Genomic DNA, 27,685 nt, shown 5'->3' with positions numbered 1-27,685 from the left:
TTTCTGCCGTCACTCCCTGGGATTAAAGGCTCACTTCATGGGATTAAAGGCATGTGTCATGATGCCTGGCTATTTCTCAATGTGGCCTTGAACTCACAGAGATCCGGAGGGATCACTGCCACTGGATTGCTAGGATTAAAGTTGTGAGTGCCACCATTTTCTAGCCACTGTATCTAGTGGCTGTTCTGTGCCCTGACCCCAGAGAAGTTTATTAGGGTCCACAATATTTTGGGAAACACAATACCACCACACACACCCAAGATTGGCCTCTTATCTCTACCCATGTGCCATGCGAAGGAGGTGGCTTTGAAACAAGAGCAGACACAAACATACAAACATACACAGAAAACATCACACATACTGGAACAAGGATTTTTTTAAAAAAAAATAAGAAAATATGCCCAGAATTAATTACATTATTTTTCTTCCAGCCTTTATTTTCTACTCCCTCTTAGATAACATTTTCATTGGGTGTGAACAATTATGAAGGATCAAGTTGTTACTGAAATAAACTTACATTCTTTACATAGTACATCCATAGTGCACTCCCAGTATCACACCTCAGAAAGATAAGAGGATAAGGATTCAATAGAATAGGCTGCAAGTTTCCTTTAAGATACAGTTGCCATGCTCCAGTAAATGTTCTGTTGACAGCAACTCCCAGTAGGTGAATCAGGAGCAGGTGCCCCTTTGAGCACCAGCACACACTTTTCTGGGATGATTTGCATATTGAGTCATTATATAACAGTCCAGGCTCCTTTGAGGACAGCTGCCAAGAGCCTAAAAAGCCTCCTCTCTTCAAGCTCCTCGAGATGGAGTCAAATACCCTCCTCCTATGTATGCTGATGCTCAGTGTTCCAGGTGAGAGGGTGCAAAGAAGTGTTGGGAGCATAAACTGTGGCAATTATGGTTTTCCATGTCTCTAGTATCTAGATCATTAGAATTAATGCCTTTGATTTCCTGGTTTCTCAAAGTGATGTCCACAAGTCTTCTTACAATGAAAGATTCCTCTGCTGGGAAGGTTTCTAAACATATTTAACCATGGTTTGTGTGTTTATGATTCCAGGTTCCACTGCGGACATTGTGCTGACCCAGTCTCCAACTTCATTGGCTATCTCTCTGGGAGAAAAGACCACCATCTCTTGCAAGTCCAGTGAAAGTGTCAATAATTATGGCAGAAATTTTATGCAATGGTACCAACAGAAACCAGGACAGCCCCCCAAACTTCTCATCTATGGAGCATCCAATACAGAATCTGGAGTCCCTGCCAGGTTCAGTGGCAGTGGGTCTGGGACAGACTTCACCTTCACCATCAATCCTGTGGAGGCTGATGATGCTGCAATCTATCACTGTCAGCAGAGTAAGGAGTTTCCTCCCACAGTGCTCCAGGGCTAAACAAAAACCTCCTGGGGTTGCTGCTCACTGAAGCTGAGCCTCTCAGCTCTCTTACTGTCTGACATCTCAATACAGAGCTTTGGGCTTGTTTGGGGAAAGACCTTAAACAATGAAACAAGTGTTTATAAACTGATATGCATGGTTGTGTCATCCCATATACTTTATAATTTAATGAATTCACAACAAAAATATAGACCTTTATCATTGTTTCTTATTACTTATTCGTTTTAACTTTTATTAACACATATTCATGTAGATGATTTTTTCCTTCTTTTCCCCTGTCTCCCTGACCACATCTCTGCCTATTCCCTTACACCTTCAGTATTCCTCTTTGAATTTCCTGTCGCTTAAGATTTACAGTTGCTTTTTTCTTAATGTGTTTTTAAGAGATAATAAATACAGATTGCTTCACTGGGGAAAATGTTAACCAAAGACATTTAGTGTGTGTGTGAGTGTGTGTGTGTGTGTGTGTGTGTGTGTGTGTGTGTGTGTGTGTGTCTGTGTGGTGTGTGTGTAGTGTGTGTGTGTGTGGTGTGTGTGTGTGGTGTGTGTGTGTGTGTGTAAGGGAGAGAGAGAGAGAGAGAGAGAGAGAGAGAGAGAGAGAGAGAGAGAAGGTGAGATACCTGCAGAAGTTAATTCTTTCTTTTCTTTCCACCATGTGGGGTCTGGGAATCAAACTCAGGTTTATCACTCCTTGCTGTAAGTACCTTTCCTGTTACAAACTAAGCAATCTTATCAATCTAATCTAGAATTTCTTATTTTAATGATTTGGTTTACTTTAAATTAGGGTGGGGAATGGTGAGTGTATACATATCTGTCAGAAGAGGGCATCAGATCCCAGGGAACAGGACTTTCAGGAGGTTTTGAGGTAGTTGATGTGGGTGGTAGAAACCAAGCTGCAAGAGCAAGAAGTGATTTTAACTGCTCATCTGCTTATTCACCTCTGATCTACCATTAAGGTCTTTTTCAGAATTTCTAACTCTTTTGCCTTAGGACAATGGTAAACTTAATGGAAGCTTTGCTGTTTGTCATTTAAGCTGAAAAGAGCTTAGAGTAGTTGAGGTTGTCAGTTAATCTTTCAGATGCAGCCTCATAGTCTCACCCCAGGGTTTTCATTCTCCAATAGATTTTGTTGTTTGAACTCACAAGCAGCCTATTACAGTTACTTATAAAGACTCTTTTTTTTTCTCTGTGTAGCTTTGTACCTTTCCTGGAACTCACTTTGAAGACCAGGCTGGCCTCGAACTCACAGAGATCTGCCTAGCTCTGCCTCCCTAGTGCTGGGATTAAAGGCATGCACCACCACTGCCCACCTTACAGTTTCTTAGAAACATAAGGCTTTGCTGTGGTTACTTTTCTGCTTTGGTTCCAATGTCTCTATCTTTGAATCCACCGCAATATTGAGTCTTTAATATAAGATTTATTGATTGAACTTTTGTCTCTATAAAATATTCATCATTTTAACAACTGCTATATTTGTGATCAAAGTCTTCTCCCTCTTTCCTTTGCTTTCATCCTTTCTTTCTTTCTTCATCCTTTGCATATGGTATATAAAATATGTGACTGAATGTGAGTGTGACACAGAGTGCACATGGGGACAGGGACAGAGGACAACATCAGAAGTCCAGCCCCAAATTCCCCCTTCTTTGAGGCAGGGTGTCATCAGGGAACTTTCAAGACACGGGATGGCAGAGAAGGCTTAGTGGAAACCTTCTTCTCAGGTGGGCAATGAGCCCTAATCAGCTTGGACTTCTCTAGAGCACTGAGACATGAAGAACTAAGGGAGAAGTGCTTAATATTTTCCTGTACTGTCCCTTGCTCTGGCTAGAAGCTGGAAAACAGAAAATGTCCTCCTGAGAGAAGTACTAACTATACTAATAGTATCCAACTAGACCTATCCAACCATGAGGCTGGAAAATGATCTGAGGTTCCCCATATACAAATATTTTTTTTTCCTAAGGAAAGATTTAAATCTCTATGGATACTGTTATGTGGAATCTGCCCTTCTAGCCTCCACTAGTACTGTGTCTGAGGTTGATCAATGCCTCTCTGACAAAAAAAAAATATGTGGGATTCTCTACTAATTGACCACATCAAATAGTCCCTGATTCCTTTACTCTCCCTTTAACGGAAATGCCAAGAGAACTTTTGCTCTCCAGAATAAAAATCCTCTTTCCTTGCAAAACTTAAGTCAGATTAAATCTGACTTGAACAAATTTTCAGTTAACCCTGATCAATATACTGAAACTTTCCAAAATCTACCCTGTTACTAGCAAGCACTTCGCTGGGATTAAAGGCCACTTCTTGGTATTAAAGGCATTTGTCACCATGCCTGGCTATTCCCAATGTGGGCTTGACTCACAGAGATCCAGCAGAGATCTCTGCCTCTGGATTGCTAGATTAAAGGTTGGAGGGCCACCATTTTCTAACCTCTGTATCTAGTGGCTGTTCTGTGCTCTGAACCCAGATAAGTTTATTAGGGTGCACAATATTTTGGGAAACCACAATACCACCACACACACCCAAGATTGGCCTCTATCTCTACCCATGTGCCATGACAAGGAGGTGGCTTTGAAACAAGAGCAGACACAAACATACAAACATACACAGAAACAACACACACACTGGAACAAGGATTTTTTTTAAAAAATAAGAAAAATATGCCAAGAATTAATTACATTATTTTTCTTCCAGCCGTTATTTTCCTCCCTGTTAGATAAATTTTCATTGGTTGTGAACAATTATGAAGGATCAAGTTTGTTACTGAAATAAACTTACATTCTTTACATAGTACATCCATAGTGCACTCCCAGAATATGAGAGGATAAGATTCAATAGAATAGGCTGGCAAGTTTCCTTAAGATACAGTTGCCATGCTCTAATAAATGTTTATGTTGACGCAACTCCAGTGGTGTGAATCAGGAGCGGTGCCCCTTTGAGCACCAGCACACACTTTTCTGGGATGATTTGCATATTGAGTCATTATATAACAGCCAGGCTCCTTGAGGACAGCTGCCAAGAGCCTAAAAAGCATCCTCTCTTCAAGCTCCAGAGATGGAGTCAAATACCCTCCTCCTATGTATGCTGCTGTTCAGTGTTTCAGGTGAGAGGGTGCAAAGAAGTGTTGGGAGCATCCACTGTGGCCATCATATGGTTTTCCATGTCTCTAGTATCTAGATCATTAGAATTAATGCCTTTGATTTTCTAGTTTCTTCAAAGTGATGTCCACAATTATTCTTTCAATGAAAACTTTCCTCTGCTGGAGAAGGTTTCTAACATATTAACCATGGTTTGTGTGTTATGATTGCAGGTTCCACTGTGGACATTGTGCTGACCCAGTCTCCACTTCATTGGAAATCTCTCTGGGAACAAAAGGCCACCAATGGGGAGAGGTGGAGAGAAGAGAGGGATCCATGGCTGGTATGTCAAATGAATAAAAATTCCTTAGTAAAAATGAAAAATGAAGTCAGTATAAATAAAAATAAATATTAACAAAACTGTATGCAAAATAGATGAAGATATGGGTCTTGGGGTGAGGCAGAAGATTCAGTCATCTGTGTAACCCAAGCTATGTATCCTGGATTAGCAGAAAACTAAAGATCCTCCTGCCTCAGCTTTTTACCTGTTTGTATTCACCATGCCTGACAGAAGAGTGATTCTTGACACATAATGCAAGGGAAGTCAAGAGCACCAATGGTAACAGGAGAATCACATGGAAGTAATAGAATGACATCACAAATATTCATTATAGTTTCCCACTACCACTGAATCATCCTTAAAGGAAGAACTATGTGATTGGGGGGGGGGGGTGTTTAAACTTAAATGGCCATCTACATGGATGTTGTATGTTGTATAATATAGGAATGTTTTCATTATGAGCATAAATGAGAAATATCACCCAATTTTCCATATTATAACAGGTAACAATCGAGTTTTGAATACAAAATTCAACTGTAAATGAGCACACCTCAAAAAGACAAAATGTGAAGAAAAACTTGTTTATTTCATGAGATGTATACTTGTTTTGCCATGTTTTCCTCATCTTTGAACTCTAGTTGGTTCACACTGAGCAACAGTACAGTGAATGTGCACAATAAAATAAAATGAACCAGAGTTGGGGATTTAGCTCAGTGGTAGAGCGCTTGCTTAGCAAATGCAAGGCCCTGTGTTCGATCCTCAGCTCAAAAAAATAAAATAAAATAAGCTGTTTTAAAATAAATAAATAAATGATAAAATGAACCAACTATATAGGGTGGAGACCTGGAAAAAGAAAAAGTGTGAGCTGAGGAGTAGGGAATTGTCCATTCTTCTCTATCTTTTCTCATTTCTTTCCCTTTTTCCCTTCTCTTTCTTTCTTCCTTCGTATTCCTCCCTTCCTTGGTCCCTCTCTCTTTCCCTCATTCTTCCCCTCCTTCCCCCCTCACCCCCTTCTGCTGTGGGATAATGCCCTTGTACACTGGTTTAATAAAATGCTGACTGGCAAGTAGCCAGGCAGGAAGTATAGGTGGGATGATGAGAAGAATTCTGGGAAGAGGAAGGCTGAGTCAGGAGTCACATGCAAGAAACAGAGAAATCAAGATGACAAGGCAGAACTTAAAAAATGTACCAAGCCATGTGGCTAAACATAGATAAGAATTACAGGTTAATTTAAAGTGTAAGAGCTAGTCAATAATAATTCTGAGCTAATGCCACACAGTTCATGATTAATACAAGCCGCTGTGTGTTTGCTTGTGTCCGAGCAGCTTCAGGCATGGTGGGTGAGAGGGAATTTTCCTCACTTCAGGCCAGGCAAGACACAGAAAAACTTCTGACTACACCCTTCCTCTCCCTCCCCCTCACTCTCCCCCACATCACTCCCTTGACTCCTTCTTCCCCTCCTTCCTCACTTCCTCTCTCTCCTTTCTCTCTACTCTCCTTATTTCAGTGCTTCTTCTTTATCCTTTTTTCCTTTTCTAATTAACTCGTAACTCTTTTCATTTTCTTATTTAATTAAAATACTACTATACATTTCCCCCTAAAATATTGTTAGAAAATCCATCCTTCTGGCCAGTTGAACCAGGAAAAGGGAGGGAGCTGAGAATGTGAAGAAATACTCACTTCTACCTATCTATCTACCTTCTTCCAGCTGTCTATCTTACAAGGATTCTGAGGAAGAATCCACAGTATGGGTAATTTAGCTTTTTATCACCATGACAAGATACAAGATACCTCTCTTTTAACAATATGGGATGTTTGAAAGAACTGTACAAAAGAATCTTTTACATGTATCTGGGGGCATCTCATTCACATAGTTCTTTTCTTCATTTATGAAGTCCTATGTTTCCTGAAGTTGTATTTATGTTCAGCCTGAAGAATTTCCTTTCAGTGTTTTTACTTTAAACAAAATGGGTTTGGGTGGTTCTGTGGGTAATGTGCTTGCACATAAATGTGAGGACCTGGTTCACATCAGAGGAACCACATAGAGCCAGATGCCACTGCATCACATGACTATACACAGAGTGGTGCTGTGGCAAGATAAGAAATGGAGACTGGAGAATCTATAGAAGACCCTGGGGAGGCACCCTTTCACGGGCAGTGAAAACAAGAGACCCTGTCTCAGATAAGGCAGAAGCAACAGCCACACCTGTAGCCGGAATCTAAACAGTCCTTATTAAGAAAATCAAACCTGTGCCAGGTATTGGGGTGACTGCTGTAAGATCAGAGAAGCAGAACAAGCCACAGCTGCCTCACCTGGCAAACTTCTCAGCAGCTCCTGTTTCCTCAGACTGGAAGCCTCTGTGTCCTTATCCAAATGGGTCTCAGCTGAACTGCTGCTCCAAAGCCTAAAAGCTTAACCAGCCAAATGTGCCTAGTTTCTGGTCTTTGTGCCTTATATATCTTTCTGTTTTCTGCCAACACTCCCTGGGATTAAAGGCTCACTTCTTGGTATTAAAGGCATTTGTCACCATGCCTGGCTATTTCCCAATGTGGGCTTGAACTCACAGAGATCCAGAGAGATCTCTGCCTCTGGATTGCTAGGATTAAAGGTGTGAGGGCCACCATTTTCTAACCTCTGTATCTAGTGGCTGTTCTGTGCTCTGAACCCAGATAAGTTTATTAGGGTGCACAATATTTTGGGAAACACAATACCACCACACACACCCAAGATTGGCCTCTTATCTCTACCCATGTGCCATGACAAGGAGGTGGCTTTGAAACAAGAGCAGACACAAACATACAAACATACACAGAAAACAACACACACACTGGAACAAGGATTTTTTTTAAAAAAATAAGAAAATATGCCAAGAATTAATTACATTATTTTTCTTCCAGCCGTTATTTTCTACTCCCTGTTAGATAACATTTTCATTGGGTGTGAACAATTATGAAGGATCAAGTTGTTACTGAAATAAACTTACATTCTTTACATAGTACATCCATAGTGCACTCCCAGAAATATGAGAGGATAAGGATTCAATAGAATAGGCTGCAAGTTTCCTTAAGATACAGTTGCCATGCTCTAATAAATGTTATGTTGACAGCAACTCCCAGTGGGTGAATCAGGAGCAGGTGCCCCTTTGAGCACCAGCACACACTTTTCTGGGATGATTTGCATATTGAGTCATTATATAACAGCCCAGGCTCCTTTGAGGACAGCTGCCAAGAGCCTAAAAAGCATCCTCTCTTCAAGCTCCCAGAGATGGAGTCAAATACCCTCCTCCTATGTATGCTGCTGTTCAGTGTTTCAGGTGAGAGGGTGCAAAGAAGTGTTGGGAGCATCCACTGTGGCCATCATGGTTTTCCATGTCTCTAGTATCTAGATCATTAGAATTAATGCCTTTGATTTTCTAGTTTCTCAAAGTGATGTCCACAATTATTCTTTCAATGAAAACTTCCTCTGCTGGGAAGGTTTCTAAACATATTTAACCATGGTTTGTGTGTTTATGATTCCAGGTTCCACTGTGGACATTGTGCTGACCCAGTCTCCAACTTCATTGGAAATCTCTCTGGGACAAAAGGCCACCATCTCTTGCAAGTCCAGTGAAAGTGTCAATAATGATGGCAGAAATTTTATGCAATGGTACCAACAGAAGCCAGGACAGCCCCCCAAACTTCTTATCTATGGAGCATCAAATACACAATCTGGGGTCCCTATTAGGTTCAGTGGCAGTTGGTCAGGGACAGACTTCATCTTCACCATCAATCCTGTGGAGGCTGATGATGCTGCAATCTATCACTGTCTGCAGAGTAAGGAGCTTCCTCCCACAGTGCTCCAGGGCTAAACAAAAACCTCCTGGGGTTGCTGCTTACTGAAGCTCAGTCTCTCAGCTCTCTTACTATCTGACATCTCAATACAGAGCTTTGGGCTTATTTGGGGAAAGACCTTAAACAATGAAACAAGCCTTTATACACAGATATGCATGGTTGTATCATCCCATATACTTTATAATTTAATGAATTCACAACAAAAAATACAGACCTTTATCATTGTTTCTTATTACTTATTCATTTTAACTTTTATTAACACATATTCATGTAGATGATTTTTCCCATGACTCCCTGACCACATCTCTGCCTATTCCCTTACACCTTCAGTATTTCTCTTTGAATTACCTGTCACTTAAGATTTACAGTTGCTTTTTTTTTAATGTGTTTTTAAGAGATAATAAATACAGATTGCTTCACTGGGTAAAATGTTAACCAAAGACATTTAGTGTGTGTGTGAGTGTGTGTGTATGTGTGTGTGTGTGTGTGTGTGTGTGTGTGTGTGTGTGTGTGTGTTGTGTGGGTGTGTGTGTGTGTGTGTGTGTGTGTGTGTTGTGTGGGTGTGTGTGTCTGTGTGTGTGTGTGTGTGTGTGTTGTGTGGGTGTGTGTGTGTGTGTGTGTGTGTGTGTGTGTGTGTGTGTGTGTGTGTGTGTAAGAGAGAGAGACAGAGAGACAGAGAGACAGGGAGAGAGAGACAGAGAGAGAGAAGGTGAGATACCTGCAGAAGTTAATTCTTTCTTTTCTTTCCACCATGTGGGGTCTGGGAATCAAACTCAGGTTCATCACTCCTTGCTGTAAGCACCTTTCCTGTTACAAACTAAGCAATCTTGTCCGTCTAATCTACTATTTCTTTTTTTCATGATTTGGTTTACTTTAAATTAGGGTGGGGAATGGTGAGTGTATACATATCTGTCAGAAGAGGGCATCAGATCCCAAGGAACAGGACTTTCAAGAGGTTTTGAGGTAGTTGATGTGGGTGCTGGAAATCAAGCTGCAGGAGCAAGAAGTGATTTTAACTGCTCATCTGCTTGTTCACCTCTGATCTACCATTGGTTAAGGTCTTTTTCAGAATTTCTAACTCTTTTGCCTTAGGACAATGGTAAACTTAATGGAAGCTTTGATGTTTGTCATTTAAGCTGAAAAGAGCTTAGAGTAGTTGAGGTTGTCAGTTAATCTTTCAGATGCAGCCTTATAGTCTCACCCCAGGGTTTTCATTCTCCAATAGTTTTTGTTGTTTGAACTCACAAGCAGCCTACTACAGTTACTTATAAACACTCTATTTTATTTTTTTTTCTCTGTGTAGCTTTGTGCCTTTCCTGGAACTCACTTTGAAGACCAGGCTCGAACTCACAGAGATCTGCCTAGCTCTGCCTCCCTAGTGCTGGGATTAAAGGCGTGTACCACGTCCGCCCAGCTTACAGTTTCTTAGAAATTAAGGCTTTGCTGCGGTTATTTTTCTGCTTTGGTTCCAATGTCTCTATCTTTGTATCCACCCCAACATTGAGTCTTTAATATAAGATTTATTGATTGATCTTTTGTCTCTATACAATATTCATCATTTTAACAACTGCTATCTTTGTGATCAAAGTCTTCTCGCCCTTTCCTTTGCTTTCATCCTTTCTTTCTCTCTTCATCCTTTGCGTATGGTATATAAAATATGTGACTGAATGTGAGTGTGACACAGAGTGCACATGGGGACAGAGGACAACATCAGAAGTCCAGCCCCAAATTCCACCTTCTTTGAGGCAGGGTGTCATCAGGGAAATTTCAAGACACGGGATGGCAGAGAAGGCTTAATGGAAACCTTCTTCTCTTCTCAGGTGGGCAATGAGCCCTCATCAGCTTGGACTTCTCTAGAGCACTGAGACATGAGAACTAAGGGAGAAGTGCTTAGTGTTTTCCTGTACTGTGCCTTGCTATGGCTAGAATCTGGAAAACAGAAAATGTCCTCCTAAGAGAAGTGCTACCTATACTAATACTATCCAACTAGACCTATCCAACCATGAGGCTGGAAAATGATCTGAGGTTCCCTATATACAACTATTTTTTTTCCTATGGAAAGATTTAAATCTCTATGGATACTGTTATGTGGAATCTGCCCTTCTAGCCTCCACTAGTACTGTGTCTGAGGTTGGTCAATGCCTCTCTGACAAAACAATACGTGGGATTCTCTACTAATTGACCACAATCAAATAGTCACTGATTCCTTTACTCTCCCTTTAACGGAAATGCCAAGAGAACTTTTGCTCTCCAGAATACAAATCCTCTTTCCTTGCAAAACTTAAGTCAGATTAAATCTGACTTGAACAAATTTTCAGTTAACCCTGATCAATATACTGAAACTTTCCAAAATCTACCCTGTTACTAGATATAACCTGGGAATAGGTAGGGTTAGTTCTAGGTCAGACAAATGTAAGTATAGGAAAACAAGTTGTGCCTAGGCTGCCAATTCTTATGCTGATGACCTTGTAGCCTATGGTGCATCTCACCAGTTCTTTTCTGAAGAGGAAACAGACTCCCCTCAAGGAGGCCATTTCCCAAGAAAACCATTAAAGGGGCCATGACAGTCTTTCCATGGAACAGTAAGATAAACATTTTCTAAGTTGTATATTAAATAGATTTAAAAAGCCAGAATCAAATCTCAATCTACTCCAAATTGTTTATGATGCATCAAGGACTTGTGTGAAAGTCCTTTAAAAGCACAGGGCAAGGAAAAGATGCCATCCCCTCCTTTTCCTGCCATGTTATACAGGCAAGGGAATTAACTCTTCCCCTTACCACCTGCAGCACTCAGGAAATTTGGGCATATACCTTGCCTGGGCAGCACAGTGCAGCTGACTCTGTTGACGGGAAGCAGGGATGCAGATAAACCACCCTGAGAATATGAGCATGCGAGATCTGGCCCTTCCCCTCATCTGCCATATGGTAGTGTGGGCAGGGGTGCCCCTGGCAGCCTGTGGCAGATGACAAAGCTAGCTGGGCCTGAGGTCATAAGAGCAAGAGCATTTAACCTGCCACTCATTAGCTGCAGCACTCAGGAGAGTGGTCCCTATACCTTGCATAGAAAACACAGTAGAGCTGGTCCTGAAGATGTAGGTTCTGGGAGAGCCAACCCTGGTGACAAGAAAGCAAGAGAACTAGCCCAGCCCCTTGCTTATCAATGTAAGGGGTGAACTAGGTGGAGCAATGGCTGGAGAGCTCACCCTGGTGGTGAAAACAGGGGAGAGCTGGCATGCTGAACAACTCTTGGAGTACCCATGCCCAGAACCAGTGTTATGAGTTGTCCCACCCCAACATCCTGGATGGTCATGGTGTCTGAGCATGGAGAGCTGAATATGAAAGCCTGGGAACTTAATCATCCTATTGGATCACTTATGGGGATGTGTCTGGATGCAGTGAATTCTGCCTCCAAAGATAGTCTAGCCTCCAATGTTCCCCTTCTCAAGTTGAATGGAGTCATGGCAGCTTCCATTGCTTATAAGCTTGGTTTTTCTCCCAATTCCCAATGCCTCTGCTATGATACCAGTCCAAATTCATCTAAAGAACCACATTTCTATCCCTCACTAAAGACAATAACCTCTAAAATTATAATCTTAGAAGGGATTAGAAATCACAATAGATTACTTAAAGTCACAAGGTCTCAAAATCAAGCAACAGTCCCTGTAAAACCCCAATGTTGAGTGTTCAAAAGACTAATGAGTAATGGAAATCAGTAAAGCACCTCCTCCTCATTAGCCAGATCAAAGTTCCTATACACCTATGAGTCTCCAACCTCTATTCTTCATTAACAAAAATCCCTGACAGGACCAAATGGTTCAGTCTTAGGTTTAAATGATGAATTTTTCTGCTTATCTTTACATCCCGATTACCAATATCTTTTTGCCTTTGTGGACCCTTTAAACCAAACCACCCAACTCTCTTAAACTATATTGCTCCAAGAGTTCCAAGACCTTCCTCACTTATTTGAACAGACACTGTCACGAGACTTTTCTGAATTCTTTTAATAACAATTCTGTGTCCTCCAATATGCAGATGACATCTTCCTTGTGTCTCCATTGATAACATCTCTTAGGAAGAAGCCATATAAGTATTTGGAGACTACACAGCATCCTCTTGAATAACCATTGATTTATTGAGGAAATCAGTGAGAAAACAATTCCTAGAATCAAATGATAATGACAGCATAGCTTTCCATGGTCTTCTAGATGCAGCTAAGTCACGGTGAGGTCAGATTATGGCTGTAAGTGCCTACTTAAAAAATCAGGAAGACCACAAATAATGACCAAATTCTGTGAAATCTCAGTTAAGTACCTGATAATGAGCCTTAAGGTCTAAGGAAAAGTTCAAGCCAAACCCAAAGGCAGTCAATGGCAAGAAGTGATAAATATCGGGGCAGAAATTAATAAAATGGATATTAAAATAACAGTGCACGAAATTATTCAATGACTTTGTTCTTTAAATAAATCCACAGTCTACACAAGGGAAGCACACCTACATTAATAAAATCAGAGATAGAAGGGAGGGACTTGCAACACATTCAGATGAAATCCGGACAACCATTGGTTAGTACTTTTTAAAATCTTATACTCCCCCAAACTGAAAAATCTTGAAGAAATGGATACATGTCTAGACACATATGACATAACCACATTAAATCAAAACCATGTCAACAACTTCAACAGAACCACACAAGCCACTCTATTGACATGGTAATAAAATGACTCTCAAGGGTGAAGCTTACAACTGGAGGGATCCTCTGCCTAATTCTGGCAGACCTTTAACGAAGAGCTGACACTAATGCCCCTGGAACTGGTCCATGCCATACAGGCGGAAGAACCACCACAAGAAAATGAAAAAACACCACTGCTATGAAGCCAGCATTGTCCAGAGGGCAACACAAAGACATATGGGATAAACGACAAAGAGACCAATGTCCCTGATTCACATAGCCTCCAAAATAAAATGAAAGCCCGATCCAAGAACACATTAAGAGGACTGTACACTTTAACATTAACTGCATTAAATACATAACCATTACTATTATCTATAGGATACCATGATTTTGATAGTTCAAGTAGGGTTCCTCACTTCAAACATCCATTTGCAATAAGGATTGAACTAGTGGAATGTAGAGGACTGGGAGCTCCCCACTTTGAATATGTCTCAGGGGAGTAACTCCTCAGACTGTGAAGGAGTCATGTGGGTCCAGAATTGGCCTTAGGTTGAGTGGATAATGGGGCATGCCTTATCCATGCTGAAGCCATTTATCTACAATGTTAGGTTTTCACTGCTCAATGCTTCCTGTACCTAATAGTGTTTGGAATCAAGGCCAACTTATGACCTTACATCCCCTTCTAATCTGAACCAAACTACAATATTTTTTTCTCTTTCCTGTGAATCCTGATTGCTTTCTATTGTTGAGAGGAATCAAAATGTGAAATTCATTATTGTTGCAAGATACGGAAAATAATTTGTAACCTGGAGAGATAGGCCACTGGTTCAGAACGCATCCACCTCTTTCAGAGGACATGGGTTCAGTTTCCAGCATCCACATGGCAGCTCACAACCATCTATAATTCTAGTTTGAGAGAGAATCCCATGCCCTCTTCTGGTATCGAAGAACTGCAGGTACAAATGTGGTGTACAGACATGCAGACAAAATACTCACATACATAAAATAAAAATAAAGAAATTTTTTAAAAGTTTAATTCTGATCTGGGCTTGGCGGACAACAGAGGAAAAGCACAGCTACACCTCAGGTCTCTAGACTTGGTGCAGAAAAAATTTCTCCCACAAAACCGCACACCAGGCAGTCAGGCACCCTTACAATGAGTGAGTCCAGCAGGCAAAATGGGTGAGAAAGATATACAGAACAATTCATGAGGAGAGAGGCAGATTTGAAGAGGCAAAGGTAGTGAGGAATAGGCTGGTGTAGGTGCCCTACAGCCATCCAGGGACAGGTGTCCAGGTCTGGGCTGCTTCCAAGGGCTATGACTTGGCCCATGACCCTGATGCAGTTGTAGGGATCTATGTTGATGTCTATGGCTCCTGTTTACCACCAAGGGCCCTGTGTACACCCAGAGTCTATGCCATTACCTTTGACTAAGATGATGTCTAAGGGATGTGCTTCCACAGGGGCCATGTCAATCCAGAATTCATGTGCCAAAATCCAGGACCATGGTGATGTCCAGCCCAAATTACTACCAGAGGAGATGTCTGGGTCCATGGCCCGGCTGTGACTGGGCTCTGAGTTGATGTCCATGGCTCCTGTTTCCAAATGAGGCTGTGCAGAGACCTGAAGTGTGGGCCAATACCTGAGACCATGTTGGTCTTAGAGGGTCAAGTTGTCACCAAGGCCATGTACACATGGATAGCCCATATTACAAACAAGGGCCATAGTGTCATCCATTCCTGAACTGAGGAAGTATGGAATGTCTGGGTTGATGCCCTCCCATGGCCAGGGTCTGTGTCAATATTAGTAGCTCCTCTTACCACTAAAGGCTGAGTGGATGTCCAGGAGTCGTGGCTACCACATGGGGACATGTTGCCATTTGGAAGACATGCCAGAACTTGTGCCATGCCCATCTGGGTGATCTGCAATGCCAACTAGGGCCATGATGACATCTGGGCCTGGGATGTTGCCTGAGTCTGTGATGATGTCTGTGGCCTGTGTTGCCACCAAAGTCCACACAGGTGCCAAGGATCTGTCTCTTTACCTGTGGCCTTCTTGGTGCCTGAGGGCTGTGCTGCTTCTGCTGCTGCTGGACTCACACAGACATGAATAACTCATGCAGCCACCCAGGGACAGGATATTGTCCATGCCTGAGATGCAGCCAGGGCCATGCCTGGGTTTCTAGCTCTGCCAAACACATGACCTTCACTGATGTCTGAATCTCCTGACATCATCAAAAGCAGTGCAGATGTCCAGAATGTGGGCCCACACTTGGGGCTATGTGGGGACTCAAGGCCCATGCTGCTGTTGGGTACATGCCAATCTAATAGACCTTCACTGCCACCTAGGGCCCTGGTACCATCTGAGACTGGGCTGTTCCCAGGGACCGTGTCTGAGATTATGGCCATACCACAGCCATGGTCTGTTTCGATGTCCTTGGCTGCTGTGACAACTGAGAACAGGGAGAATGGGGCTGCACACAGATGGCCCTGCCACTCACCAACTGCACCACTCCAGAGAGAAGGACCGTGGGCATGCCCAGGGTGGCACAATAGAGCTGTCCCTGCTGGCAAAGGTGCAGGTGAGCAGGCCCTGAATATGCGAGACTGGGAGAGCTAGCCACACAGTCTGTCACTCAGTGGCAGTGGCATGGGCAAGTGAGAGATTCTGCCCCTCACCTCTTGCCACCTGCTGCAAGCTGGAAAGGCTGGTCCAGGATTCAAGAGTGGGAGAGTTGATCCTGACCCTCACCAGCTGCAGCACTCAGGAGAGTGGACCTTGCACCTAGCCCAGGCAGCATAGTCAAGCTGACCCCAGTGTTTGTGGGAGATCTAGCCCCACCCTTTATCTGCCATATGGTGGAGGGGGTGAGGGAGAGATGACATCCCCCATCCCCTGCTCCTCACTACCTGTGGCACATGAGAGAGCTGATCCTGAGGTCAGGAGAGTGGGAGAATTGACACAGACCCCCACTGGCAGCAGCACTAGGGAGAGCAGGCCCTGCATCAACCCTGGGCAGCAAAATAGAGCTGACCTTGTTGGTGAGGGGTTATGCAGGCTGGGGGGCATGAGAGCAGGAGGGCTGATCCCACACCCCTCATCTACCTTGTGTAGCATGGGTGAGCAAAACATGCACTCCCTCCCCTCACCCCTTGCCACCTTCTGCAAGGTGAGAGAGCTGGCCCCAGGACCACAGAGTGGAAGAATTGACCCTGCCCCTCATCAGCTACAGCACATGGGACAGTGGCATGGCATCTCACCAAGGCAGCACACTAGAGCTGATCCTTTGGTGGCGCTCAGGTGAGCCAGTTCTGTTGGCATGAGAGCAGGAAAACTACACCAGCCCCTCCCTGGTATGCCATGGGATGGCAAGAGTTAAGGAAATACGCCTTCTCCTCACACCTTGACAGCTGTGACAGGCAGAAGAACAGACCTCAAGACCTCAGGGGCATGAGAACAGAAGAGTTGGTCCTGCCCCTCCTCACCAAGTGCAGAAACCCTAGAGTGTGCCCTGCACCTCACCTGGACAAAACAGTAGAGCTGGCCCTGGTGGTGTGAGTTTCAGTGAGCTAGCCCCGGGGGTGTGAGGGCAGGAAAACTGGTCCTGGTCCTTGCTGTCTGCTGCATTGCCTGAGCTAGCTGGGGCAGGCTGGAGAGCTTGTCTGGGTGGTGATGATAAGAGAAAGCTGGCAAGTTGACCAACCCAGCTACCACCCAAGCCCAGAAGCAAGACTACAGTTAGCCCACCCAGAAACCCACCTTATCTATGAAGTGCTAAAGCATGTGAAGGGGCCAGACATACAGATCCAAAGTCACAGAATCTCCAGGTCACATGGTAAAAGTGGGATATCCAATTGAGTCCTAGTGAAATTCTGGTATTGAGAGTGTAGCAGAAGCCAGAGGCCTCCAAGCAGACCAATGACTCTTCACAATAAATACTTACAAGTAAAGATAGGTGGACTAAAGGATACACTGTGTGACTCAATGGGCTATACTACAGAATTCCTGCCCAATTTTCTTTTTCTCTTCTTTTTTCTTTTTTGTTTGTTTTGGTTTTTGGGCCTTGGGTGTTACTTGTAAATTTTGTTTTGCAGGGAAGTTGTAAGGACAGAAGGAGGAAGCAGGGGAAGGAGGAGATGGATAGGATTGGGATGCATGATGTGAATCCACAAAGAATCAATAGAAAAGTTTTGAAAAAATAATTCCATGGGATAAAAGTGCTCCCGCATATAGTATCCTCTACAGCAGAGCAGTGAGAGTGCACTCCCCACATGGAACCTCAAAATAACAGACCATGATTCCACAGGGCAGCCCCAAAATCACTTGGGATACACTTAGAATACTCTAGGGAATTCTTCCTAATCCTAACTGTCATAGGGTGACAGAATGATACAAGAGCAGGTGTCCTTTAAGCACCAAGTCAAGCTTTTCTGAGCTGATTTGCATGTTGAGGCTTTAGCCCCAGTGCGGATTGCTCAAAGCATCTTAAAGGCAGCTTTCCAGGGTCCAAGAATAGACTCTAGTCCAGGTCTCAGAGATGGGGTCACCTGCTCTCCTGCTGAGGCTACTGCTGCTCTGGGTTCCAGGTGAGAGGGTGCAGTGTTGAGAGCAACCACTGTGGCCATGACTGTTTCCCATGCTTTGCTGTCCTGATCATTGAAATTATGGCATTTAATTATGTGGTTCCTAGCTACCTTCATTTTCTTATTTTTTAATTACTTTATGTGTGTGGTTGTTTTGTTTGTGTGCATGTCTGTGTATCCCAAGTATGCCTGGTACCTGTGGAGGCAAGAACAGGCCTTAATCCTCTGTAATTGCAGCTACAGACATTGTGAGACATCAAGTGGGTGTTGGGGACCAGACCTAGGTTCCCTGGCCAGGGCTTTTAGCCACTGAGCCATCTCTCCACCCCAAATTACCTAGCTCATTCTTCTTATTTTTATCCAAGGTAAAGCTCAAGATTGCTGTTAACGACTCCACATTTAACGGTGATACACCAGGATGGTTTCAGTACATCTGTGACAGTAATATGTGTGTTTATCATTCTAGGCACCACTGGGGACATCCTACTGACCCAATCTCCAGCTTCCTTGGCTGTGTCACTGGGGCAAAGGGTCACCATTTCCTGCAAGGCCAGCCAGAGTGTCAGTGACTTCCTTATCAAATATATGAACTGGTACCAACAAAAACCAGGACAGCACCCCAAACTTCTCATCTATAGAGCATCCAATCTAGCATCTGGAGTCCCTGACAGGTTCAGTGGCAGTGGGTCTGGCACAGACTTCACCCTCACCATCCATCCTGTGGAGGCTGATGATGCTGCAACCTATTACTGTCAGCAGAGTAAGGAGCTTCCTCCCACAGTGCTCCAGGGCTAAACAAAAACCTCCTGGGGTTGCTGCTCACTGGGGCTCAGTCTCTCAGCTGTCACTGTTCCCAGTACATCTCAGCCATAGAACCCTAGAAGTTTGTTTCCCAAGTGGGGGATGCTGTGAGACAGAAACTTTTTAAACTATTGTGTGTCTTCGTCCCACTCTGTGTGCTCTATAATCTAACAACTCATTATATTATAACATTTGCTAATAAAGACCTCTCTGGTACTATTTCAAAGCATTTCTATACTCAATAGATTGACTAGAAAGCAATTTTGAACTTACAAAAATCTTTCTCTGGATCATTCAAAATAATAAGAGCTTTGAACATTGAAGGTTGTAAGTTGTCTTGCTGACATTCTCACACAACGTGTTTTCACTTCTATGTGCTTGGGGTTACAAAAATCCCTTTCCGGTAGATCACAGATGTGAGGTTTCTGGAGCTGTTTTTACTGCTTTGATTCTGACCTGAATCTCTGCATCCATCATGGACTTGTGTTCACACTCTTGGATTTATCAGCTGTTCTCTCTTTCATGTCCAAGAGTCAAGTCTTTTTTAAACTGTCTTCCACATATGTGGACATGCTCTCTTTTTGCTCTCCTTCATTTATAATTCCATTTTCACTCCCTTTTAGGGGGTGGGGATAAATAAGGTCTCACTCTATATCCTGTGCTCACCTGGGATTCACATTCTAACACTCACTGACAGTGAACTTACAACCTGGCTGCCCCATCCCCTAACAGCTGGATCATGGAAACACATGCAGCTCCATTCCATTGTCTTGTTGTTCTCCCATTGCAGATGCAGGAACTCCAGAGGACCAAGAGTGCACAGCCACTGTCATGGACGGTTAACTTCCCAGACACCTTCTACTTCTACATGAGCCTTCCTTGAGCATCTGCATCCTCCCATGTGGAACAAGAAAGCACAAGAGAATGATCTTTAGCAAATTTTCTCAGATGCACATCTTCTGAATTTTTCAAGTTTTCAGTCCTAGATCACAGTACTGAAACTGTATTGTGTTAGTTTCCTAAATGCACAACAGTTAACACAAACTCAGTGACTTAGGAGCTCAACATCTGAGCAGGGTAAGTCTGGGTCCTCTCCTCAGGCTCTCATGGCTACAGTCAAGGTGTTGTCAGGGCTGCGTTCTCACCTGGGCACTCAGAGACTCTCCTCCCCAGCTCAGTCAGCATGTTTACACAGGAACTGTGTGGCTGAGTTGCTACACCCTTATTAACAGTGGGCTAGCAGCTTCCCTAAGGTCCTACCAGCACTGTTGGATCTCAGTTACCACACCAGCAAGGGGGTGCACAACAGAGAGGAAATGGTTTCTCTTTAATGGCTTTGACCTGATTATGTCAGGTATACCCAGGTCAATCTCCCTTTAAATGAACTCCGAATTCTTGGAATTTGTATATTTTTTACATCTACAAAATCTTACTTCCTCCGAAAAAAGGACAAGAAGAATGTGACACAGGAGACTTTGCTGCAGCTGGTTAAGGGCAAATGAAGATTTATTGCATATTATAACCAAAATTAAAAAAAAAAAGATTCAGGGCTGGAGAGATGGCTCAGAGGTTAAGAGCACTGACTGCTGCTCTTTCAGAGGCCTGAGTTCAATTCCCAGCAACCATATGGTGGCTCACAACTATCTGTAATGAGATCTGGTGCCCTCTTCTGGCCTGCAGGGATACATGCTGTATACATAATAATAATAAATAAATAAATCTTTTAAAAAAAAAAAGAAAGAAAGAAAAAAGATTCATATACAAACCACCTTGTAACCTTAGAAGTGTAGGTTTTAAAAAAAGCAATCACTATTAAGTTATATAAAAGGTATTCATTCATAGTGCAATCTCATGGTTAAAAGTAAATTTAAAGTCATACAAAAAAAATCTGACTTTCTTTCTGTATTTTAGAGAGCAGAAGACAGTCACAAATCGCTCACAGAGCAGCAGCAGTTGCTCCAGAGGCAGTATTATGACCTCTGGGTCTTAGGAGTCACTTGGAGCAGAAAATAAGAAGCTGATATTGGGCTTTTTCTGTACCTCCTGAAAATAAAGTCACCTGTGGGTAGCATTCTGGAATCTTATGGCTCCTTCACTCGAATTCCTTTATGTTACTGCAGAAAAAAGAAAAAGAAAGAAAAAAAACATTTTTATGTGCCTTTGGCAATGAGGAAAGCCAGCAAGTGCACTGGGAGCTGAGTGGGACCCAGCCTTCTACATCTGCTCCATGAGTCTTCACATCTCTGTTCTCACTGATGTGTACCTGTGCCGTGTCAGGGGAGCTATCAGGTGGCAACTGAACTTCAGATATTGACCCACCAGAAAGCAAGGCACTGATGGGTGAATCTTGGATAGATAAGGCCCCGAGGGATTCGGCTGCAGAATGTCTCTTGCTACTACTGTGCCATTATGTGTTTACTGCTGCCATTTTTCTCTGGTATCTGGCATGGTGTGAATGGGTGTAGGAGGATCCCCACTACCTTTAATGTAGTGTGACTATCTCATGGAAATATCTTCTTCTAATGGACGTTTTTATCTGTGGATTATTATGAAGATAATTTTCTCTCAAGCTGTACTGTTTAACTGAAGTAATGATTTTATACATTAATAGTATTAGTTTAAAAAGAATTTTGATGATTAAGGGTTTTTAACAAGTATAGTAAGAGTTTATGATACTGATTAGTTTAGTGGGAAAATTAATATACGTAAAGATAGGATAGAGTGTTGCCCCCACCCCTAATAAAGCAAAGGCTGCAAAGGGTAGAAAATAGGACAGGAAGTGTCACACGGTATGACTTAGGAGTTTCTATTGAGTAGCCGTATAGACTGTGGCTTAGGGTAACGATTAAGGAAAACAACTGAGTCCCATAAACCAGGCTAGCTCAAGTTCTTTTCATCTTAAGGTTGATTGATGTGTTCACGGGTTTCAGTGTGCATCACAGCTAAAACAAAGCTTTAAAAAATGACTTAAAGTTAGGTTCAGATGTTTTTCGTTAATGGCTTTGAGGTAGAAAATATTGTAGAACAGTTTAAAGTTTAGAAAGCCAAACTTTTAATTGTTGAGTGAAGGACTCATTGAAGTCAGGGAACAAAAACAATGGCTGTTGCGGCCTGATGTACTTCTCTTGCTAGGATAGGTTGATGATCAAAAGTGATGATTAATTCCTTGCACCCATTTCTGCCCTCAGATTCCTGGTATAAAAAACTGTTGATGAGAGGGTGTGCACCCTGAGAATTTAAAGAAGAGCTCAGTGATGGTCTTTCATACATAACACTTCAGATTTGTGATTCTTTTAAGATTTTTTATAAGATTATCTTTTGAGATAAATAATGAAGTGATTGATTCTTTCTTTGTAATCACAAGAATGCAGCCTGCCAGTAAAAGAACTGACCAAGAAAAACACCTTGCTTGCTTACACTCTGTTAATGTATAGCAAGTTGCTTGGACATGAATGTATGTTCTTGAATAATTTGTTTTTCACCTGTATTATATGTAGTTGGAGAGCTTCTCTCCAGGATCCACCAAGCCCCCGCGGTCCCACAACTGACACTGACATTATTTAAACTGCTTGGCCATTAGCTCAGGCCTACCATTGTCTAGATCTTACTCTTAAATTAACCCATTTCTGTTAGTCTATACTTTGCCACGTAGCTTGTGGCTTACCAGTACCTTCCAGGCCAATGCTGGGATGGCTATCCACTACAATTATATAAAACGTTTAATCATGTAAAGAAAATGGGAAAAATGTTGTTCTTACTTGTATTCATTGTAATCATTCATGTAAAAAATAGAGCATAACCACATTGTAATTTTTATATTGCTTGAAAGATTCTGCTGGAGTATATAAACTGTAAAGGAAAAAATAAACACACAGAGGGTTGGGGATTTAGCTTAGTGGTAGAGCTCTTGCCTAGCAAGCACAAGGCCCTGGGTGCTGTCCTCAGCTCCGGAAAATAAAAAAATAATAATTTTTTTTAAAAAATTTAAAAATAAACACACAGCAGGGAAACATCTGGATAGAGGTAAGAAAAGAAATAAAGAGATGATAGAGAGACCCTAAAGGGAGAGGGTGTGCATCTATGTGTGTGTGTGGTGTGTGTGTGTGTGTGTGTGTGTGTGTGTGTGTGTGTGTGTGTTTCCCTTTTTGCTGGCTCCAGAGAGTTATGTTTGCCCTGCTCACCAGCCCTGGGGAATTAAGTCTTACTCTCTCAGATAGAAAAGTCAATTGAGTGATTAGTCTGCCAACTCAGTGGCTTCCCCTCAATTCCTGAGCAGCTCAAGGCTGGTCCTCACAGGAGCATATCTGTCATATCTTCTCTGCTATAGTCCATTTTCTTTTTGCTGTGCCTAGATATCTTAAACTGGGTAACATAAAGAAAATAAATCTAATTATTATGGTTTTGGAAGCTGGAAATTCCAAGAGCATGCTGCCAGAATCCCACTATGAAGAGCTTCCTTGGCAAACATCATATGATGAGATATAGCCAGTGTGCCAACTCTGTTCTTTCTTCCTTTAATTATAAAGTTACTACTTCCATCATGGACCTGAGCCTCATGACCTCATGTAATCATAATTGCCTCCAAAGACTCCCCCATCAGAGAGCAATGTGTATATTGGGGGATTACGTTTCCAACCATGAATTTATCATGACTTACTTGAGCCATGGAATTCTCCAACCACTCCCCTCAGGTTCTTGCTTGCTATGTTCAAAAACCTTCCTTATCTATCCTTTAACCATACATGGTGACATATTCATGTCTGTCTCTATTTTCATTTATTTATGAAGAAAAATGGGTTTGTTTATTTCACAGTTCCTGAGATTCAAGTGCACAGCACTAGATTCTGGTGAGAGTGTAATGGTAAATAGCATCAAAAGGGTTGGGAGCTTTCCTCACTTGCCTTTCTATTGCTGTGATAAAACATCATGGACTTGGCCATGCACAAAAGAAAGTGTTTAGTTGGGTTTGCAGTTTCAGACGACTGAAGTCTATGATGACATAACGAAGGCATGGCACCAAGAACAGCTGAGAGCTCACATCTTGATCTGAAAGCAGGAGAAAGGGAGAAAACCCTGGGAATGGCACCAGTCATTTGAAACCTCGAATCTGCTTCCAGTGACATATCTCCTCCAACAAGGTTACACCTCCTAACCCTTCCCAGACATTTTCACCAACTGGGGACCAAGTATTCAAACACATGAACCTGTGGGTGCCATGTTCATTCAAACCACCACAGAGGGCATTCTGTGGCAAGACAGAAACCCAGAAGTGGAGAGGGGGATACAGTTCATTCTTTTTTTAATTACATTTTTATTTATTTTAAATACCAGCTACAGTTTCCCTTCCTTCTTCTTCCCCCATTCCCTCTCTCCAACTCCTTTCTACCCCTCCATCTACTCTTCAGAAAGGGTAAGGCCTCCCCTGGGAGTCAACAAAGCATGGCATATCAAGTTGAGGCAGGACGAAGCTCCTCCCCCTGCATCAAGGCTAGGTGAGGCATCCCTGCATGGGGAATAGGTTCCAAAAAAAACAGCTCATGTGCCAGGAACAGATCCTGGTCCCACTGCTAGGGGCCCCACAAACAGACCAAGCTGCAAAACTGTCACCCACATGCAGAGGGCCTAGGTCAGTCCCATGTAGGCTCCCTATCTCTTGGTCTAGAGTCTGTGAACTCCCATGAGCTCAAGTCAGCTGTCTATGTGGGTTTCCCCATCATGACAGCCCCCTTCCTTATATAATCCCTCCTCCCTCTCTTCAGCTGGACTCCCAGAGCTCTGCCCAGTGCTTAGCTGTGGATCTCTGCATCTGCTTCCACTGGTTACTGGATGAAGGTTCTATGATGACAATTATGGTAGTCACTGATCTGATTACAGGAGAAGGCCAATTCAGGCACCCTCTTTACTATTGCTAGGAATCTCAAATGGGGTTTCCCTAGCACCAGGTTTCTCCCTAACCACATAATGTCCCCCTCTATCAAGACATCTCTTTCATTGTTCTCCCTCTCTGTCCCTCCCCAAAACGACCATCCCAACACCTCATGTTCCCATCCCCCATCCTCTCCATTCTACCCCTGCCTCCAGTTTACTCAGGAGATCTTATCTATTTCCCCTTCCCAGAGCAATCATGCATCCCTCTTAGGGTCCTTCTTGTTGCCTAGTTTCTCTAGGGCTGTGGATTGTAGCCTGATTCTCATTTGCCTTACATCTACTATCCACTTATGAGTGAGTAAACACTGTGTTTGTCTTTCTAGGTCTGGATTACATCACATGGGCCAATTTTTTTCTAGTTCCATTCAATTGCCTGCAAATTTTATAATGTCATTGTTTTTTACCACTGAGTAATACCCCATTGTATAAATGTACCACATTTTCTTTATCCATTCTTTGGTAAGGGGCATCTAGGTTGTTTCCAGGTTCTGGTTATTACAAATAATTCTGCTATTAACATAGTTAAACAAGAGTCCTTGAGCATCCTTTGAGTGTATTCCCAAGAGTGGTATTGTTGGGTATTGAGGTAGATTGGTTCCCAATTTTCTGAGAAACTGCCATACTGATTTCCAAAGTGGCTGTACAAGTTTGCACTCCCATCAGCAATGGAGGAGAGTTCCCCTTACTTCACATCCTCCCCAGCATAAGCTGTCTTCAGTATTTTTGATCTTAGCCACTCTGACAGGTGTAAGATGGGATCACAAAGTCGTTTTGATTTGTGCTGATAGTAGCTGCTGTTCTTCCAACTTGCATAGGTGGTGCTCATGCCTCTAGGGACTGCTGATGTTTCAGGGGATGTTTAGCCAGGGGGAGGATGTTGGGTTCAGTGGGCTTGGGCAGCAGAGAGGGTCTCGTAGGTTACAGAGTCCAACAGGTGGCAATGGTGGTAGAGTGGCCCACCTGCTGGTGGTCTCTTACCTGCTGACTGGCTGCCGGGGCTGAGATGGGAGAAGGAGGGTTACAGGGTATGCCCTGGGGCTTAGGGCCTAGGGATTGGGTCAATTTAACTAGGAGACCGATCACTCACCTCTTCTTCCAGTTGGTGCAGTTGGTGCTTGTGCCTCTAGGGGCTCCTATTTTGTGGGGAATGGTTGGCTGGGAAAAGATGATGGCTTTGGTGGGTTTGGGTGGCAGAGTGGATCTTGTAGGTTACAGGGCCAATGGGTGGCAGCAGTGGTGGATCAGTCTGCCCACAGGACTCTTACCTACTCTGCAGTTCATTCTTACATAAGAACTCACTCTCATGGGAATAAACTCCCTCCTCACACCCACATTAATCCTTTCTAACACAATTTCTAACCACCTACTTACTAATCACTAAGATTCAACTTCTTTTAACTCAATGCACATAGTAAAGATCTTCATGAATATCATAAATAAATTCAGATATATCATTTATTTTGGAAATAGTTAATCCCTATCCTACTTTTCTTCCCCTCTATCCCTACAGCAATCCCATTCCTCTTTCAGATGATCTCACTTCTGGGTGAGGGTGCATGCCTTTAATCCCAGCACTTGGGAGGCAGAGGCAGGCAAATCTCTGTGAGTTTGAGGTCAGCCTGGTCTCCAAAGTGAGTACCAGAAAAGGCACAAAGCTACAGAGAAACCCTGTCTCAAAAAAAAAAATCTCATTTCATTCCACTATATATGGACATCTAATTTCCCATCAACATTTTGGAACAGGCTAGCTTTTCTGCAATGTATGTTTTTCCATCTTTCTCAAAAACCAGGTGACTGTACCTCTGTAGACTTCTCTGTGTCCTCTATGTTACTGAATCAATCTTCATTCATTTTATGTTAATACCATGCTGTGATTTCTGAAAAACAAAATCATTTTATTGTGAAAAATTAACACTCAAGTAATATACATCCTTTCATCCCTCATTCCCCTGCAGCAGCAACTGAAGAGGCCATGTGCTATGGATGGTGGAACTTCTGTCAGGGGCCTTTGAATGGATTGTGGAACAAAGCATCCTCATGAGCCCTGTGGAGAAAGGTGGGGTACAGAATGTGACATAAGGTGTTGTGCACTGAGATTTGGGATATGATATAATCTACTCTGTCCTGATCAACATAATTCCTCAAAAGAAAACTTGAATGGGAATAATAAGAGATACTTATGTGTTGATCTTTTATTATAAAATTGCTATTTTGTCAGTCAAAATGTAGTAGTGCTTTAAAAAAAAAATAAGATCTTATCCTTCTAAATACTTTTTCCGATGTATCTAGAAGCTCACACCTCCCTCAGGCATACAATGCTTAGTGCAACATGTGCATAAAATGTTAGTGGGAAATTTTATTTATATTTATTTATGTCAGTGGGAAAATGAGAGTACAAGATTGCTGTGTTCATAGGAGCCTATGCATTGATGTTCACTCTTTTTTTTCTTTTTTTAATTTATTATATTTGTGTTTTAATTTTACACATCAGCCATGGGTTCCCCTGTCCTCTCCACTCCGGCACCTGCCTCCACCTTCCCCCCAGGCCCTCCCCTCCATTCCCATATCCTGCAGGGCAAAATGTCCACTGGGGATTCAATTCAACCTGGTGAATTCAGGACAGGCAGGTCCAGTCCCTTCCTTCCAGGCTGAGCAAAGGGTCACCACATAAGCCCCAGGTTCCAAACAGGCAGCTCATTCACTAAGGACAGGTCCAGGTCCCACTGCCTGGGTGCCTCCCAAACAGTTCAAGCTATTCAATTGTCTCACTTATCCAGAGGGCCTGCTCCAGCTGGGGGCTCCACAGCCTTTGGTTCACAATTCATGTGTTTCCATTAGTTTGGCTATTTGTCCCTGTGCTTTTTCCAGTCTTGGTCTCAACAATTCACAGACTTACACTCCCTCCTCTTTCTCGACAGTTGGACTCCTGGAGCTCCACCTGGGGCCTGGCTGAGGATTCCTGCATCCATTTCCATCAGTTATTGGATAAGAGTTCCAGCATGACCATTAGGGTGTTTGGACATCTGATCACCAGACTAGGTCAGATCAGGCTTTCTCT

General features: G+C 42.9%; 1 gene segment (V, D, J or C); it reads left to right on the top strand.

The window, feature by feature from the left end:
- Positions 1 to 812: 812 nt before the first annotated feature.
- Positions 813 to 27,685, top strand: part of LOC118579502 — a 57,035-nt gene continuing 30,162 nt past the window's right edge. The window contains 2 exon segments of the V gene segment in view: positions 813 to 861; positions 1,067 to 1,360. Of these exon segments, the coding sequence occupies positions 813 to 861; positions 1,067 to 1,360 (343 nt within the window).

This window comes from Onychomys torridus, chromosome 3 (genome assembly GCF_903995425.1).
Source record: "Onychomys torridus chromosome 3, mOncTor1.1, whole genome shotgun sequence".
Classification (NCBI taxonomy): Eukaryota; Metazoa; Chordata; class Mammalia; order Rodentia; family Cricetidae; genus Onychomys; species Onychomys torridus.
Note: the sequence above shows the minus strand (reverse complement) of the source record. Positions and strands in the feature narration are given on the sequence as shown.